Raw genomic sequence first — 20,393 nt, 5'->3', positions numbered from 1 at the left:
CAAGCAGCGGCTAATGACACAACTCCTGACTCCCCAGAGCTGTAGCGTAACCAAAGTTTTAAAAGAGACATCTGGAATTTTTTAAATCTAGTTTCTATAGTTAGTGATTCTGCGATGGCAAACAGTTGTTTGCATTCAACCTGAGGGTTTTGTTTAATACATAAACTGATGAATGGAATACAGACCTTAAGGTGAAAATGTACCTGAACTGACAGCCATTGGTGTATAATTCCACTAATTATATCAATTCCACTAAAAATATTATCATAACTAATAATTAAGTGTTAGGAAAGAGAAATCATGAGATTTACACACCAATTGTAATTTCACCTGATTGACAAAATCGCTACTGCTGTACTTACAAGCCTGAATATCGATGTGTATTCAGTAGTAGTAGTAGTAGTAGTAGTAGTAGTAGTCTACATGCTGTAGAGCGATCAAAATGTTTCCTCCTGCTTTTGTCTCACTTGTGGACTGGATCTATGTCAGACCTTGTGCACAAACTATTTGAAAGCCACCAGTATTGAATCTAGGTTGCATTTTTACCATGCTAGCAAATCAAAGCTTATCATGATGCTAGCAGGGACATCCTTAGTACAGACCAATTCAAAAAAGACTGGACACTGCTATGACAAACCCAGTCAGCTGTCCATCCAACTAGAAATTTGCCTTTCCAATTTCTAATTGTTCCAGTAAATTCAAACCCTGAGATCACTTCACAGTGTACCAAAGTATGATACTGTAGGAAAGTATTGTTTCTGTCCAACTTTCCATTCTCATACATTCTGAAGTTACAAAGGACTCTAATGAGACTGTTAGAAGAAAGCACATTTATTCATACCACATTTATCTGGCTTTAACTTGCTTGGACAGCCACCTGACCATATGGATGGAGAAGGAGGAATCCCCCCCACAATAAATTCCTAGTTTTCTACGCTAATGGGGACACTAAGATAGGTAGACACGTCAGAGTGGAAATGTTGGGAAATACTGGTCTAAGAGCCTAATCATAAAACAATCAGTGACTGGCAGTTATACTGACTAGTCCTAATTGTGTTAAGAAATCCAGTAAAAAGCACTGTGCTTTATTGCATTTCTCTTTCTCCTGTTTCACTCAGTGGAAATGTAGCTAACAAACTGCTCCTGAACTGCAGAACTTGCTCAATACCAGATGTTCATTCTTATTTTTAAATATTACTGAAGGAAGACAGGACATGTTCTTATCACTTGTGAGTCTGATAACATGCCATCATTGAATTGATCAGCAACGTAGGACAAGTTTGTAGAAAGAAACATGCATATTTATGTGACTATAATAACTAACAGAAAATAAAGGAGATACAGCACTCTGGGAAGGCAGAAAAGAATGAATAGATACATCGAGGGTCTTGGGATCTTTGTACAAGTCACTGTCACAAACCCTTTAAAAGGAATAGTGTTAGGAGTATGCTGTAAACCACACATAATCAATATGTTTAACTGATCAATTGCAATGCAGTCTTTTTAATGATATGCATGTGGAAGGAGAAAGAGGTAAGAATTCAATTCAAGTAAGATTTTAATCTTTCTCTTATAGACTAGGAAAGAGTACATGGGAAACTAGCATCTGAAACTGAAATAATAAACAAAGCTTATGTCTGCTTTTTTACTCAATTTATTAAAGAACCTACAAAATAATTCCTATGCTAATCATGTCGTTTTGACTAATCAAGATTGAGTTGATAAAACTTTCAGCTGTGATCATAAGGCTTTAAAGTACAATTTAAAACTGTAAAGGAACTGCAAAAATTAAAGCCTTACACTGTAACTTCAAGTTTAAAAAGACGGATAACATAGAATACACGGAAAATAGATGACAAAGTTTTAAAGATACTCTGCTTACTTATACAGGAGAATATGTGTAGTTCTACTCCAGTGACAGAAACTGAGCAGAAAATAAGAAACTGGATAAGCAGCAAGTGATTTTACAAAAGCCAACAGTACAAAAAAAAAATCAAAACATCCATAAAGCAGAGATCAGTAGCTTAAGTGCATTTATGTCATCTTTGAGACTTACAGTAGGATGGATGTTTGCCCATTATGCCTTCCGGCATGTAGGGGCAGCAACATCCTGTTGTTGTTACCATAAGATTAGTTTTTTACAGGACAGGGTTGTTAGCCTTGTGCCCAACCTCCAACATGGAGGACCTGGCGCCCGACATGGGTCATGAACCCACTACCCTGAGATTATGAGTCTCATGATCTACCAACAGAGCTAGTTGGGGCCCTTGAGACTTGGGGAATCAATTAAATAGAATGCTAGAATAATTAAAATATAGAATTTAAATATAGTGATGGTATTATTTCATTTGTACAATGCGCTAGCATATCATTATTTAGAATACGGTGTATACCTTTGTTATTGTATTCCAGAATCGGTCCACAGAAAATGACCAGATAAATTCCCAGGCATAAAAGAACATCACAACAACATATTCCGATTGGCTAAAATAACTAATATTTTTATCTTTTACATAAAAGAGGAAAGGAGTTTTTTAAAAAAACAAGGTTAGCAATACCCCAATACCCTGACATCTTTTAAAAATAGCTAGATATGATCCTTGGATGAATAAGCTACTAGCAACCAACTAAGCTAAGACCAAATGCTGTTCTCTTGTTTGTAGTCTTTCATTCTAATGGTTAAAATCTCTACAACTGTAAGAGGTCTAAGTTACAGGAAAAAGCAAAATAACAAAAGGCTTTACTTTTTGCAGACATACTGTAACCGTGTTTACCCAGATACACTGTATATACCAGCTACCATTTTTTGTAAAAGTTGTATAAGTATTTTCTTAATGGTGGTAACATGAGGGATAAACCAACATTTCTAATGTTTTTAAAGGTTTTGAAGTACAGGTTAATTTATTCTGCAAGCTTGCTGTATTTGTCACTTAATTCAATTTTATGCAACTGCTCATTCATTAACATGATGTAGATGTTTTACAGTGAAATCGTAATCAAAATAAGAACATTATAAAAATAACATGGGTCAGTCCTTCACAACCTGTGTTTATCACTCTTCAGCATGTACATTCAGATTATAATGGCATTTCTGGAGTGACTAATCCATCATGACAGATTAACGCAAGAGGCATAGTGAATATTTTTGCAGCTGTACTCCCAGTGCCTCCTGGATCTTAAAATTAAATTAGACTTAAATTTTAACTCTGACTGGTCATGTACCTGTAATTGCTGCTTCAAAAAATAATTGCACACTAAACAGCCAAAGTACACTGAGCACTTTAAATTTTTAATGAAAGCTGAGGAAATGGCATGAGGAATGGATAGTATAGATTTAGTCCTAAATCAAGATTCCTGCAGTTGCCAAACGCTATTAATGTCAAAGGTTTACAGGGTACTGACATAGCTGGCCTGAAGCACTGTTTGTCTTGCTATAAACAGCTACAAAGACACAATATCAAAGCCAATTTTCAAAGCCAAAACCCCAAAAAATCACATTATTGTCTGAAAGGCACTCTAAATGTCTACAGGAGTCCCAAACTATCGAGAACACAGATGCAGACACTTTTTTTTTTACTTGAACATAGTTTTTTAACTTTTATCTGGATTTGCCAGTAGAATAAGTGGAACAAATATCCCCAATGGAAAAGTTGTTCTGTTAATCCTTACTGTTTCTGTTCTGTGTTGCTGTGAAGAAAAGACACAGTTTGTTAAGCAGGCACATTTCTTGGTGGAGGTCTGTAGGCCTTCTATGCCTCCATTAACAGGACAAATTTGAGTCGGCAATTCCAAAATATAAAGAGGGGAAAAGTGAGAATTCAACATTTATCAAGCCAATAATAAAAAAAGAATGTAGGGTCACTTTGCCCAGGTTAGAAGATACTCCCAACATTGACCCACTCCTTCCTATTTTTTACCATTGTCATTGTACAGTATATCTACAAAAATGCTTAAGGGTCAGATCAAGGGTCATGTGGGCTTCTAAAAGGCAATTCTAAAAGAAAAAGGTATCTAGTTTCTTAGTTAAGTATTCACTCATGCGCATAATATCACAATTTGAGGAGCTGAATGTAATATTACTCTTTGTAAATGAGCGTTTTTAAACTAAAAAATGAACAAATCACCAAAGAAGAAATATTAATTGAAATTACTAATTGCATAAATAAATACAGTATACATCCATCAAAGCCAGTATACGGTAGAAGCACAATTGGCAGCAATTACTGGTAAAATTGGCAGACTTTATTGGGGATAACTGAAGGACTGTATTAATCAAGACTTGCCTTAACTTTTCTGTCAGATTCATGTCAGGACTTTGACTGGGCCACTCAAGAATAATAGATAACTTCAGTGTGACTTTGTCTTGTGCTTCAGGCCATGTGCTTCAGACCCGATTCTTTGAAGTGTGAGTTTCTGACCCAGTTTTAGATTTCTGAGTGACTTAAGCAGGTTTTCCTCTAGGATTTGCCTGTACTTTGCATCATCTATTTTTCCTTCAATCCTGTCAGTCCCTAGAAAGGGAAGCAAACATATGATGTTGTGTTGGGCTTGCAACAGATGCAACCCATTACATTTAGACCAGCATATCTTGAATTAGATTGTAGTCTTTAAGTCTTTTTCATTTAAGGCTTCTTTTCTGCAACTGACAGATATATAATTACCTACGGTTCAGTATATATCATCTTTACATTGTGTTGGGAACAGGCTTTTGTCAATGTATGAACATTGTTTTATATCAAAGTCGTTGTTGGCTTCACAGTGGCATCTCTAACTAGTTTCCAGTTGTCAGATTTGTATGATGCACATTCTCTTCTTGCTCATGGTCTTCTCTGTACTTCTTTACCACTTCTTACCTGATTTGATTCAAAACCTCTTGGTCTTCATAGCTGATTATTCATATCACAAATTGAGTTATGGTTTGAAATTCAATATTTTGAATATCTCAGGAGAAATGCATTTACTCTGAGATTAAAGTTAAACCACTTTAATTACACACATTAAAGTGTGTATAAGACTTGAATACCTATCACAGTATTCAAGTAAAACAAATTGTCCTTTGTGTATGATAAAGACTCTCTATTTTTTTGGACCTGAACTGATTCTGGGTTGCCATAGTAAAGGGGTTGAATACTTACATAATTGAGAATATTCTGTTTTTCTTTCAAATTCAATTTATTTACATAGTATTTTCTTGTTGCATCTTTATCAGTTTAGAGTGGGTTGTGTAGATTCTAAATATAAAGACCAATTTGAAAGTGTTATTATTGCAAGCTCAGACAGAAGAAAATGTGCAGACTTTGCAGGAGGATGAATTAATTTGCAAGGTACTGCATGTAGATGACCTGCTCACTAGCATTAACAGCACCTTTGCTACATACTGTAGATATACTGTGCCTCAGGCTTCAAATTACTTTGAATCCTTTATACTGCATAATGCAAATGCAAAACTAAAGGGGTATTTTCCTGGGTCACATGATTTTCCTTTTCATATAATGAGATGATTAACATATATTATTTCGATATTACTAAGCATCAACTTAGAGGAGAAACTCTTGTTAAAATAATAAGTGTTAGCAAATTCTCAAACCACAGTTAAAAAGATGTAAGTGAATGTGATTTTCTTCCTTCTTCATTAGTACATCAGCTAAAGTTTTGTCAAAATAAACTGCTCAATTTCCAGTTTGCTAATAATTCTTTCAAAGCAGGAATCCATTCTGAAAGTGGCTACTAAACTTGTATACCTATAAAATAAAGATTTGTTCAAATAAATAATATAATCTTACTAGACCTCTCCATTTCTTTTTTATTGTGAATGTAACATAGCAGCAGTTAAAAAATAAATAATAGGGATTTCTAATACAATTAGATTTCATTGCAGAATAGTGCATCAAGTTAATTACAAAGATTACAAGAGAACATATTTTGTCTGAAAAGTCAATGTTTTGAAAAACACGCCACTCATAATATACTGTATTGCATCTTTGACACTATAACAAGCTATTTTAAATAACCACTCAGAGACCACTTTAGTCAAAGAGGTATATCTTAATCTCTCCCCAGAGATATAGCTATTTTTATAGCTCCTATTTATGATGTACAAAAGAGGGGCTAATCCATGCTAGGTTATATTCAATATCCTAATCTTCATAATTAGTCATTGAGCAAAAACCTTTCCTGCTAAAATCTCCATCACAGAATATCATATAGCAATGATACTGTAGCTAGTGAAGCTGTAGCTCTCAATTTCTAGTGATTATGAAAAACAAAATTGCTAAGAATTCTCTTCAGGCCCTGATTGATTCTTTTAGAAAGGCCTGTCTTCTTTTTTTGACATAACGCTAAATGTCAACAGTTTACTCTAAATGATACACTGTTAATGTGAGACACAGACCTCACTTTACCCCCTGACTTTTCACATTGACCTACTCCGGCTATTCTGTTATACTTAGTGGCAAGATATTAAATACAAGTTTCCATTTACAAGTGAAGTGATAAAAAGCTCAATATTGCATTTGAGAGAAACAAACAAAAAAAATTGTCTAAATGGCAGAAGCAAAATGTATTAAAATGTTTAAGTGTGTTGCCTGTTGGGCTTCTTATCAGGCCCTTCTAATGCACAAAAAAGGGAAGGAAAGGGCATTCATGTTCCTGTTTAAATAAAATAAATCTTTAGTTACAGTACAATGTTGTTTATGCAAGTTTAACCTCATTATGAACTTGAAAGCAGGTTTATTACCCTATTTAGTGGTATACTTACATTAGTGAGGAGCTAAGAACACAAAGCTCGATGGACAGCCATCAACAAAAAACAAAAAAAGCTAAAAACCAAGCTTTTTATTCTAATGCAATGACTGGTGGAGATACAGTTATGTGCACCTATTTATAAAGAGTAAAGTTCATATTTAAAGCAAACTAACTTTTTAAAAGTATGTTGTAGTTATTAAGTTAGTTAACTTTAATTGCTAATTGCTCACAATCTGGACTTCTTTGCATGGCTGTTTGCCCATCACTGAAGGTGTCTGTGCTGAGCCCCTTTCATTAAGTGTCAGTAAGGATATGAAGTCTATCGGTAAGGAAATGGTCTGTCAGTTTAAGTAGAAAAGTCTACTACCTCAATCTCAGTAAAATGTCAAGGCAGCTGTACTAGAGGTCATGAATATTACATAACATCTGACCACAATGCCTTCCCCAACATCTAATTTCCATAGCAACCTCTCTCAACCACACTGTTGTTCAGGCCCAGCTGCACGACAGCAGGAGCAGGCAGTGTAATGAGACTGGAAAGGTGGTCCTAAAAATCCAAATTTGGACAAATGGGGAATTCCATTGTTTTAGTGCCCAAAAGAAAACATCTTTATCTAAACTAAATAAAGTAAAAATAACAAATGGAATGAAAAAGCAGTAACAGCTTAAGCCAAAGTCCAGCCCTTTGCTTGTCTTTTAAAGGGGAGCTGCAATGCTATTTTTATATTTTGGGGTTAGAATCAGCATTGATGAGTGCATTGCCAACCACAGTGAAAGTTAAACATACAAAGTAATGTGTATAACCTCCCATTTACATCACTAAATATTTTCCAGGAATGGGCAAGTACCATGTTCTGTGATGCAGAATGAGGCAACAAAACGTCCGGTGATGTGAAAAGACTCTATAACATTGGAAACAAGCAGGCTTATGATGTTTTAATCTAATAGAAATATTGCTCTCGATTTTGAGACAGTTTTTCCGACAAATACTACTTACTTTCACATGTTTCACATGCAGATCATATTTGAACATTTCTGCAGTAAAATGTCTGCTACACAACCTGTAGTTATTAGCTCATACATTGCATAACATTAGTCATTATGGTGACAAATGAGCAGGAAGGGCCACTTCACATCGCAATTTGTGTGAACTTACGCTCACGCCCGTGGCAAGACCAGTGGTTTGCAACAAAATGGAGACCATACAGTACCTTCACAAAGTTCACAATTTTGTACATAATTTAGAATTTGTAAAATTTTGCGATACTGTCAATTTATTTTGTCACCGAGATTTAATAACCGGTCTGAGAAATTGGGAATGCAGTTCCCCCTTAATGCCACCTTTATTTATTGTTCTTAATTTACTAAACTATAGGATGAAAGGTAGTTACTTTAAAGACATTTAGATGGTTTATCATCATACATTTCTATCCATTCAAACCACCAAAAATAAAAAAAACGGTATGTATGAAGATAGTAGAAAGGACTGTAAGCTTTCCATACAAAGAAATATAATGGACCACTGCTATCACAGCTATATACAGTCTGTGATGAATGTCCACAGACAGCCAAGTCACAGCCTTTGAGACATCTCTGTTATACAGGTCATACAAAATGCTTAAAATGCTACCATGGCTCTCCATGCTGTTAGAAGTCTGTTTCTTTTGTAAAAAATAAATAAAATAAAAATGTTTTAGAGACATCAAGTGCACAGTGAAATAAGTATACTATTTATATTCCATCCATCCAGTATCTAAAATGAAAACACAGTGAGAGTACTTCCTCATTTGAAATAATTAACACAAACTATAACAACCTGTAATACAACCACATTTTAGTGAGTAAATAAAATATAATATAATTATAAGACAATTAAACTTTGTTAATATGGAACCTTATCAGCCCAAATGGTATTTCACAAGTGTGGGAGTGTTCTAGTATTGGAGATTTACGGTGTTTTAGCTTTGGGGAAAATAGACTCCATGTATGCATTTTGTATAATAAGATTGCTTTAATAAATTATTTTCACATACATTTTTTTCCCCATTTTAAATGAATTTAATATTGTACTGTACTTGCATAAGACATATCACAGTTGTTTTTTTTCACTCCAAGTGTACCCAACTAAAAATCTAACAAGCACTGAAACTGAGGCTTTTGAGTCAGATTCAAAATAAAATAGGTAAAAATCATGTAAACCATTTATCAGTTTGAAATGGCATGTCGTGGAATCCGTTGTTATGGGTAAAAGTAAAAAAATTAAAGACACAACATTTTTCCTGTAAAACCATCAACATTTTGTATGGCAGTTCCTATGTGCGCATGAGGCTGCCTGATCACTGAAGGAACCCTGCAGGCTGTACCTTTGCTTTCTCAAGCTGTGCCTGGGCTTGTCGCTCTGCCTCTCTCCGTACAGCCTCCCTGTCTTCCTCCAATGAAACATCCGAGTCAGATGGACGGCTTGTGTAGGAGTCCGCCGAACCCTGCAGGGACAAAACAGTTAGGTAAAACACCTTTCCCCAGCGCTGAGAGCCTGTCACAGCTTGCAGGCTCCCACAGAATGCTACCAGACATTTTTGGAAATGAATATGAATCAAAGAGATCTATCCGTTCTTTGAATGTATTCATCGAGAGCCATCGCTTGTTTTTCACCGACACCGTATAATTAACAAATTTAAGCAAAACACTGGTTTTGAAAACAAAAACAGTAAGAGGTACGCCTACATAAGAAACATTGCAGTTTCCTCTTGCGAAGACTATTTAAAGTGCATGAGTTCACACTCTCATTTCTCTGTTACAAATAACCCCATGTCCCAGCTTAATCAGCCTGTCCATTTCATTTCTAACATGGCTTTCTACCTCATATCTTGTAAAACAGTACCTGCTATGAAGGAAGCATGTACTTTTCAGCCCTCCTGTTTCACCGTTATGATTCCCATCTTTTTTTTAAATGCCTTGCTATTTTTATATCTCATTGTTACACCCTGATCAACCAATTAATCAAGTATGAATGGCAACAAGACCAGGTCGGGAAGTGACCTAAAACACAATGAACAAACAGCTTTCATCTTTACCTTGAAAGCATTCAGTACAAGCTTCACCAGGCTAATCTGAATTTAGCTATGACAGGCAACTCCTCTGCCACACACACACACGCGCGCAGACACAGGCTCTGAACAATGCCATCGGCAGCTTACACAGATGTCCGAGTTCTTCAAACGACCCCCTTTGGCTCTTTTCAGAAGCCTGATCCAGGTGGCCTTCATTAGCCAGACCCGTCCCTCAGTGTCCCAAGCCACTGGTCCCTCTACCTCTGCTCCGCCGTCGACGTGTGCACACTGAGCAATGCATAATCTCCGCTGCTGCCGGCTCCCAGTGCGCACTCTGCAGCAACTGCCTTGCTTCTTCCCGCTTCTCCCCTCTCATACCTCACTCGCCTGCCCCTCTCTCGCCTTGTGATGCAAAGCCAAACCACTGCACTGCCATCCCTCACAGGGGAAATCGGCAGAGGATCTGCTTCCTGGAGACAAATCTACAGGGCATGAGTCTATTTCTGCTGGTAGCACTTCTCAGGTTTCTGTGATTTAGCTCTGTTTTACCTTACTGGATGCCCCTTGTATTATTGTGTGTGTGTGTGTCGCTCTCGGCAGGACCCGAGTTAACAGGGGCACGGGCATCATTTCCACGTGCATCTTGTGCATACACTAGTGTGCCCAGTGATATTTACAAGTCCAAAGTTCAGCAGCGTCTCTCAAGGTACCAGACACGCATGCCCAGTGGATCATCTCCCTACTCAGATGCTGACATCAGGCTGATGCTTATTCTATGTCAAAACTTCCCTTCACGAGCCCCAGGGAAAACTGTTTCAAAAACATCTTTCAGTGAAGTCCAGTGACTTGTTTTTTTTTTCTCTACATTTTCGTCCAACTTCTTTATTTTCCAAGTTCTACAATTATTCTTCACAAGCAACACGTAAAAATATTCTAAATTAAAAGGTAGGAATTGGTACTTGACAGGCACATTAATCTATACAAGTGTTTTTAGTTTACTAGTACTCTTGCAGTGGAAATATATGAATAGTTTACTTGTAAGGACTTTTACTTGTAAAACTCACAGGAATGGGAGAATGAGCTATGCATTAGTAAGGTTAAAAAAAAATATTTTAATAGATTTACTTAACTCACCAACTGTGACCTTACCAAGCGGACTGAGCATACTGTAAAAAGGCAAATTAGATCTTTTTAAATGTGTACAAAGCAGCACAAATCCGGAGTTATAAGCATTTATGAGCATAAACAATTTACCAAAGCCCTCCAGTAGTGTTTTCTACTGATAACTGTAACTGTTTTTAACACAGCATTGTTTGTGTGCGATAAAAATAATCTAGGCATTTAGCAATAGAAACATTACATTGATAAGAATCTTCAAAAACTTAATAACAATTCAAGACAACTATACATGAACAGACAATGAAAAATCTTATTGTAATACATTCTTTACATTTACCAATCAAATCTAATGGACTATTATCAGATATTTCTTAATATCAAATGTTCCTCCTCTTAATATCCGTAAACCTTAAAAGTTATATTTTGTACGAGAAATACAGAATCAGAATATCTATCAGAATTACCCGTTAACTAACTTACATAAAGGTACAAGATCAGCAGAGAAATGTGTTTCTGCATGAAGAGAAAACTAGTAAGTGAAAAGAATAGAATAATACCCAACATCTAAGGAGTCTGCTCAGAAGCATATACACTGTATTTGTATACTAAAATAATTTTGTTCTAATCAAAACTGTCAGCTTGCATTATTGTATTTGACTCTAGAATATATTGAAGCTGATAAACTTCATTAGTATACACTAATTGAAACAGAACCAGTCGATGGTGCTATTGATTTCATTTCTAGGGATTCTACCAACTAATGTAAGATCTATTCACATCACTCCTTCCCACACACAATAGGCAAGGCAGACAAGTGCATACAGTATGCTATATTAGAGAAAGAACATACACAGGAAAAAGGGTACAAAAATAGCTAAAGATGTGTCTCACAAAAATACATTTATAATGTGCTGATCTCCCTTCCTCTGAGTAAATAGTGTCTCTTTGAAAGTAATAAAATAACCTCATACAGCAGGAAATTCTAAATGCAAGATTTACTCACATACTGTAAGTGAAATGGAGTCTTTAAAGTATACGGAGATGTAATTATTACAAAACATTTGGGGAACATATATGTTCTTGAGAGCAGACTAAAGATCTTTGAGAAACATTAAAAAGAAAACTACAGCCAAACAGATTACAATGTTTAAGCTTGTAAGTTATCATTCACAGAACTATCAGATATGCCAGCTTCTATGGCAGAAGATGACTGTTGGTATTGTATTGCTACTGCAGTAAATATTCTTTGTTATATGCAGTACAGTGACAGGCCTTTGCTAATTAATATGTAAACAAAATTGCTTGTAACTCCTAGGTCATTCTAAATGTTATAGTAGTTATAGTACAGGCAGTTTTGCACTTTCACCTATGGGTTTAGTGTCAATTAAGCAAGCCTTGGTGCAAAACACTTCCTTCAACTTTTCGACTGCACAATGCATACGTGCAGACACTTGGAGAAGTGGGTACAGAAATATTTTTGGGAAATTCCTTGCTTTGTGTTTATGTGGACAAAACAAATCCTTGGATGACTAGAACAATTACTTCTTAGTAGTTGCTTTAAAGAACTCTCAGCCTGCCTTCTGAGCAGTGACAGCTTACGTTGAACTCAGGAGATTATTGAGGGGGAATGAAAGGATAGAACGCCAGTTTATTCTCTCTGGACAGCATCATGACCGATTTAGCTGTCACATTGAAATTTACAAATGGGCCTCTTTTCTTCTCTTGCTCATCATTTCAAAAGAGGGCATTAATTAGTCCTGTATATAATTAGAAATTGAAGCCATGTCTTTAATAAGGTTGAGATTGCCCCAATTTTACTACCTCGGTCTACACACTCATATTTCAAGGACCGCCCATCAATAACTGCTTATGCTTTGCCTTGCTGTTCTGTTTTTTTGTAATATATTTGCACAGATTTGTTTTATCATTAAAGATACTGTTTTAGGTTTGTACTTGTAGTCATGTTTTAATCATATATATGACTGGGTTTGACTTGCCAAAAAGATGTTTTGTAATTCAGATTATAAGGTACACAAAACAATACGTACTGATAGAGAAAGAGGTCTCATTTTACTGCCAAAACAAAACATAACAATCGCAAAATATATGTACAAATAAGTATAAAAAGTACTAATATAGCATATTTAATATAAGTACATTTACATTCTAAGTACATAGGTTTGATTGGTTCTTTTAATTGGAAAATTATCCCTTTATCCTGGTCCCTGAGGTGGACTGGTTCTCAGGACAACAGCAGTGATGTGGTGTCAGTAACACCTTGCATCCTATAATTACAGCATAGGCTCAGGGTAGATGTGACCCGATTTGGTACAAGTACCTTTCTGATAATGGATGATGAAATAAATGTTTTACTACAGTGAGACTTTAAACAGAGAACTGACTGCTTGATAATTAATGATTCTATGTCACTGTTTGTAAAACTAGAGGGGTGTTTACCTGGCTAAATTCCAGCTTGAGCTTGCAGAGCCTTTCCACCCTAAATTCCTCCCTTAGTTCAGCTGGTGAAGCAATTTCTCACTTCTCCATACTGTGTATTGGGGCTGCTGTTTGTCATACATCACGTCATTGGTGGATGAAGTGGATCCCCTCCTCTACAGTATGTGAAGTGCTTCGGGATTTTTTGGGATGTAAATTTGTATACATGTTTGTTGATTAATACAATCTGAAAAGAACCCTGCTTTTCTGAGTATCATACAATTACTATGTATTTTCCCCCTGCGGTTATCAGACTACATAATATTTTAATGGAGAATTACAGTTCAGCAGGGGTACAAGATAATTAGGAAACAAGGCAGAGTTTTACAACTCATGCTGCTCACTTCACTGCAAGGTATACTGGAACTACTATGTGAATAACAGCTGAGAGCACACCAGGACTGCTCACAGGCTGCTCAATTTTATAGACTGAGGAAAATAGGACAGTCCCCGAGGATATTCCACAAGGATTCCCAGCACAAATTCTAGTTCCCAGTAAGACCAAAAAGTAGAAAGTGTATAATTTTGCTGAACCTATAACACCAAAACTGCAATGCCAATGCATTGTAAGAAGTCTGATTCCCTATTTCCCCAATGTAAAACAAGACCACTGGGCTTTTGATTCAGTCATATGATGTTCACAAGCTAACAGCTGCTAGCTTAATCTCTTTAGATCAGTGGCTCTCAAAGTTCTATGGACCACTTAAACCAAGTCACAGATGCAGTGGACCACCTATGCCTACATCCACTTCTTACCCTGTAGAAATCATCACCTACGAATGTACTAAAATTAATATTGAATTACATTTTATGAAAGTACTAATATTTTTACAAACAAAATTGCAAATTTTGCAAATGTTTTTATTACTTAAAAAGTTGATGTGAAAAAAGGAGAGTAGGTCAGCCCCCGGACCACCTGGCGCAGCTTGCGGACAACCAGTGGTCCATGGACCACACTTTGAGAACCACTCCTTTAGATCACTCAACATTGTGTTCACCAAATATCATATGTAGGACTTACAATTGAAATATTTATTTATTTTTTTAAAATGTCATGCCAGCAGCCATATCACTCTGCAACTCACAACTAGCAACCCACTGAACATAAGCAGGTGTGAGCCTGGTCAGTACATGGATGGGAGACCTCCTGGGAAAAACTAAGGTTGCTGCTGGAAGAAGTGTTAGTGGGGCCAGCAGGGGGCGCTCACCCTGTGGTCCATGTGGGTCCTAATGCCCCAGTATAGTGATGGGGGACACTATACTGTATACAGGCGCCGTCCTTTGGATGAGATGTAAAACTGAGGTCTTGGCTCTCTGTGGTCATTAAAAATCCCAGGGCGTTTCTCGAAAAGAGTAGGGGTATTACCCCGGCATCCTGGCCAAATATTCCATTGGCCCTTACCAATAATGGCCTCCTAACAATCCCCCTCTATGAATTGGCTTCATTACTCTGCTCTCCTCCCCACTGATAGCTGATGTGTGGTGAGTGCTCTGGCGCACTATGGCTGCCGTCGCATCATCCAGATGGGTGCTGCACATTGGTGGTGGTGGAGGGGAGACCCCCATACCTGTAAAGCACTTTGAGTGGAGTGTCCAGAAAAGCGCTATATAAGTGTAAGCAATTATTATTATTATTAATCTTACAACAAGTGACTGGCCAATATTCACTGGCAGAATGTGTGACTTTGTTTTCCTATAACAGTGAACTTATTCAGGCACTACAAGGCACTATAAGGGCTATGGTGTCATTGCATGGTGGTTCATTACTCGGAGGCTGTGGAGAAACATGTTCAGCACAAAAACTCAAAACTCATGTCTCCCTTCAGCACTTTATGTAGAGTACTTTTTAGCGTATCCAACATTTGCAACATGTACTGTAGATGTACTACAGTACACAAACTGTTTTTATTTTAACAAAGAAAGACAGTTTGTACAAATTCTTTGTACTTGTTTGTAGATAATCATGTCTGTCACTTCTGTCACTTCTATGGGAAAAGTCACTCCTTGTAAAACCATTACAGTTCCTCACACCAGGAGACCAGTGTTTGGAAGTGGTAGGGTTTGCAATTCATGAGTGGCTCAAGTGTGTGTATAAGATACAGTTTGCATCTTTCCAGTATATTCTAAAAAGGCACAAGACACACCTTGAAGTGAACATTTGGATTACAATAATAAAGATGATAACTGAACACATATTGAGCACAAGCAGTCAGAGAACACCATAACAATCCTAAAAATCCTAATCATATTGTTACAAATGGGGAGTTATGAAAACTTGAAAACTGGTGAAAATCAGGAATTGACCGAGTGATTTAGTCAATAGGTAAAATAAATATTCACAACCCCCAACTTACAAGTGATTCTCTAGAATATACCAATAGTTGTTGTTATAATTAGAGGCATGTGGGTTCTTTATTCTCTGGCACAGTTTTGGTGAAAAGAGTAATAATCCGAGCACAGCTGGTTAAACAAATGTTTGTTAACAATGACAAGACAAGCACTACGCTACACACTACAAAACATACAACACACCAGTTGCTATATTTACAGAATGTACAAACAAGGCGTTTCAGAGGTCTAACGTTCTAATCACCCAGAAAATCTGCTACTAAGTATTGAACTCTTAAATAATGCCACAGAGGGCACAATAAGAGATAAGCTAAATAAGAGATATAGTAGATATAGGGGACACTATACTGTAAAAAGGCGCCGTCCTTCGGATGAGACGTAAAAGGTTGTGAGGTCTTTAGTCTCTGTGGTCATTAAAAATACCAGGGTGTTTCACAAAAGGAGTAAGGGTATAACCCCCGAATCCTGGGCAAATTTCCCATTGGCTCTTACTAATCAGGACCTTCTAATAATCCCCATTTATGAATTGGCTTCATTACTCTGTTGTCCTCCCCACTAATAGCTGATGTGTGGTGAGCGTTCTGGCACACTTTGGCTGCCATCGCATGATCCAGGTGGGTGCGACACATTGGTGGTGGTGGAGGGGACTCCCCATTACCTTTAAAGCGCTTGAGTGGATTGCACAGAAAAGCACTATATAAGTGTAAGCAATTATTATTATTATGATTATTATTATTATTAGAAGCTGCCTTCTTAATAAATCCAATACAACCTGCAGTTCAATCTCTCTGCAAACCTATCTCCCTATTCTAAAAATACAAGCAAGCAAGCAGGAAAGACATCTTTAACCAAGGTATCTTGTACCCAAGAAACCTAAGTTCACTAAAACACAGAAAAGCAAGCTCTATCTAATAAGGTTCAAATACTTAGCTCCAATTAGGATTTGTTTGGATGATCATGAAGTAGGGGCTCTCGCCTGGTGCTAGCTTCATGGTCAAAATCCTTCTGACCTCTTGAGGTCTGACCTTCTTCTTTGCCCCCTCTTCAGTTCTCTTTCTCCTCTTCTCCTCTTTCTTCTGTCCTTTCTATCTCTTTTTCCCTTTCTGTTGTCTAAATGTCATTTTAAATGGTGTGTTTCTGGACTGCTAATTGTCAATCATTTGTCAATCATTACAGAGAAATTAATTAAATTGACTTAATCAATTTGGTAAACCAAAGTAAACTTTACAATTGTGTTTTGATCTGGCAATCCCCCACATCTCAACAAACATCCACTCTGCTTTGAAGCTGGAAGTGTTTACACTGCCAGGTTTCAAACACCTTATCTAAGCTCTTATGGACACTTCCTAGTCAATTCTACCAGCTTCTTCAGCAGCCTAGAGAATTGCATTCTGGACAGCTGATGCAAAAATAATTGAAACCACACTGACACACCGATATGATCAATATCAGGAAGGGTCATAGCTCCTGCATTAAGTTACAACACTGGGTATTCGGAGAGCATAATTGATCAAAACCTTATAAAGATAAAGATTCAAAAGTTCCTGACAACTCAAAACAAAACATTTCAAGACACAGAAGCATATAAAAAGAAGGCAGTTATTAGAAATGAACTGCATGTGATATAGTTCACATAGGTAGCTGCGTCAGCATGTGTAGGCTGCAAAGGAATAGGTAAAGGTTTATTCCATGCTGAAAAGAAAAGAGAAACAACGTTTGGGCTGTGGAGCCTTCTTCTGGTGTGTTCAGGTGTCACAGGTTTTCTTTTATTTTCAGCATGGAATAAACCTTTACATGTTCCATATCTGATATAGATTTTAGTACCATTCAAGAGCCTGGCAGCAGAACTTTGCAAATGAAAATGAAGAAAGAGTAAAGTATTAGCTACTAAAAGGCATTGAGAGAGCCTGTCCAATATTTTGCAAGTAGGAATAAGCAGATTTGACAGGAGCTAAGATATGAGACTGAGATGAGAGATCTACATCAGGTAGAAAATGCCTTTTGTACCCTGAAAAGGAACTTGTGGATGATGACCACATGGGATTTTAACAATAGTTATTTGTATGCCCTGCAGCCCAAAGACCTCTGAGGTTCATTTTGACTCTTGGCTCTAGATTTAATTACCTATCGAATGGGCCTATTGAGTACAGTATGTTTACTTTTAAAGTCAATATTACTGAACCACAGCACCAGAGAAATGAAATTAACCTCACTTTGTACTATAGCTTGTTGTACTTATTGTAATTATGAACACAGTTGAGTGTCACTCTGATAAGTTTTGGCCAGTATGAGTTGTTTATTATTTGCTGCAAAACTCTTCTGAAACATTTGAAGAGTGAGGGACAAGGAGAGTTTATGCATTTCTTTACAAAGATTAATTGCAAAAGAGCATTCATTATAAAACCCAATTTTATAATGAATTTTAAATGTCTATTCCACACTTAACAAAGTAGCTACAAAAATGAAAAAAAATGAAAAACAAAAACTGAAAGTTAAGACTTTTTTCAGATTTTTGTTTCAAAATCAGGTTAGCTTTCTTCCTTTTTAGAGAATTCTGGCACGTGACTTTCTTGTGCATCAAACTTTTTACTCTACTGTTTCTATGAATTTCTGTTGAGTAGGGCTTTTGTAACTTCTTCTAAAGTAATGTACTTCTCCCATAGTCCCTGACTAGTTAATCAGTGGGCTTGAGCCCTGGTCCTGTAAAGTACCAAACCTTCAGGTTTTATAGATTACTTCAAACAGTGCCTAAAGGTCTCATTAATCTTGATGAAATAATTATAGCAGTCAAGTAATTGTGACCTAGACTGGAATAAAATTAGAAGACAATGAAGTTCTCTACACTCTGTAAGACTCTGTAAGACTGCCGTATCAGCCTGTAATCACTCCGAAGCTCCTCACCCATAGATGGAGGACTCCCTCTTTTATCTTAATTTAGTAAGAAGCAAATTGAAGACTAAAGTATTTTCTGCTCTTTTTTAGTTATCATATTTTGGGATTTAATTATTACTTGTATAATATGGCCAGCAGCCATATCACCCTGCAACTCACAACTGGCAACCCACTGAAGCTAAGCAGGTGTGAGCCTGGTCAGTACCTGGATGGGAGACCTCCTGGGAAAAACTAAGGTTGCTGCTGGAAGAGGTGTTAGTGGGGCCAGCGGTCCATGTGGGTTCTAATGCCTCAGTATAGTGGTGGGGACACTATACTGTAAACAGGCGCCATCCTTCAGATGAGTTGTAAAACCTAGGTCCTGACTCTCTGTGGTCATTACAAATCCCAGGGTGTTTCTCGATAAGAGTAGGGTGTCCTGGCCACATTTCACATTGTCCCTTACCAGTCATGGTAATAAGCCTCCTAATAATCCCCCTCTATGAATTGGCTTCATTACTCTGCTCTCCTCCCCACTGATAGCTGATGTGTGGCGAGTGTTCTGGCGCACTATGGCTGCCGTCACATCATCCAGGTGGATGCTGCACATTGGTGGTGGTGGAGGGGAGTCCCCATTACCTGTAAAGCACTTTGAGTGGAGTGTTCAGAAAAGCGCTATATAAGTGTAAGCAGTTATTATTATTATTAATTATAAAATTGAAGAAATGTTTTATTCTAAGAAGGGTTTCAGTAAAATATGAACAAGATACAGATAAATATTTAAAACTGAGAACTAAGATACTTTTTTACACAGTATGGGAGTGTGGAACAAGCTACCCAGCCATGATCTCAAAGCAGATACCATTGATTCTTTCAAGACAACAACTGAATGAGATCCTTGGATCAATCAGCTAATAGTACCAAAATGACAAAGATGCACGAAATATCTCTTGTTTGAATTTTTTATATTCTTAATGTGTGAACCTATTTAACATGAAGCTACAATGAAATATTGTACATGACTGTTTATGCAATGATTATAAGCATACAAATTACATCCTGTATTTTAACATCTAATGTTTAGTCAGAATGAGTATAATAAAGACCACCTATCAATAAAGAAAAAAAAACACTGTGTACCAATATTCACTAGAAAAACATATTCCCTTATTCTGTTATCAGCTGAGATTAATGTTAAACACATATAACACACATATGATCTACTGTTTACTTGTGGTGCCAGAAATAAAAGTAAATAAAATAAACTTGTTCACACCAACAAGTGAATCTTTTATTTTGCAAACAATAAAATAAAAAAAATAATAAACAATAATAATAGTTATAACGAAAGTCTTCATTCCTTTCTTAACAAAATGAATGTTGGCATCACTCGACCCAATGAAATGGCCTTTCATTAACCCCACTAACCCCACCCTAGTGCATAACATAATGATACTTACAGAATAAGGCTCTTAAATGGAAAAAATGGTTACAAGAACATTTTTGGGGAGAAAATTAGGAATAGTTGCTTGCAATATTGTAATCTGTCCCTATCACAAAAAGGGTTTTGCCTACATTGTATCCTGTTGGGGAGACATTCTGTAATGCATCAGAGGACAACCTTTTGTCTGTAAATAAGCTCCTAATATTTCCAGGTAACCATTTTAAAAGCTTTATGTTCCCTTCTCAGCAATTTATACAAATGCATAATTAATATTTACACATAAAACTGAAGAAGAGGTTTAAAAAATCTAATAAAAAAGC

The 20,393-nt window shown here is 36.7% G+C and overlaps 1 protein-coding gene across 7 annotated transcripts in view; it reads right to left on the bottom strand.

Annotated features, from left to right (window-relative positions):
• LOC102690009 (voltage-dependent L-type calcium channel subunit beta-2) overlaps window positions 1-20,393 on the bottom strand; it is a 157,354-nt gene that overhangs the window by 37,422 nt on the left and 99,539 nt on the right. For 5 of the 7 annotated variants that reach the window (XM_015354500.2, XM_015354505.2, XM_069191077.1 and 2 more), the window contains one exon: window positions 9,108-9,227. In XM_015354500.2, coding sequence (XP_015209986.2) covers window positions 9,108-9,227 — 120 coding nt within the window. Of the gene's footprint in view, window positions 1-9,107; window positions 9,228-9,941; window positions 10,371-20,393 lie in introns of those variants that run through there. The other 2 variants (XM_006634302.3, XM_015354506.2) reach the window with 2 other exon arrangements.

This window comes from Lepisosteus oculatus, chromosome 6, assembly GCF_040954835.1.
Source record: "Lepisosteus oculatus isolate fLepOcu1 chromosome 6, fLepOcu1.hap2, whole genome shotgun sequence".
NCBI classification, from domain to species: domain Eukaryota; kingdom Metazoa; phylum Chordata; class Actinopteri; order Semionotiformes; family Lepisosteidae; genus Lepisosteus; species Lepisosteus oculatus.
Note: the sequence above shows the minus strand (reverse complement) of the source record. Positions and strands in the feature narration are given on the sequence as shown.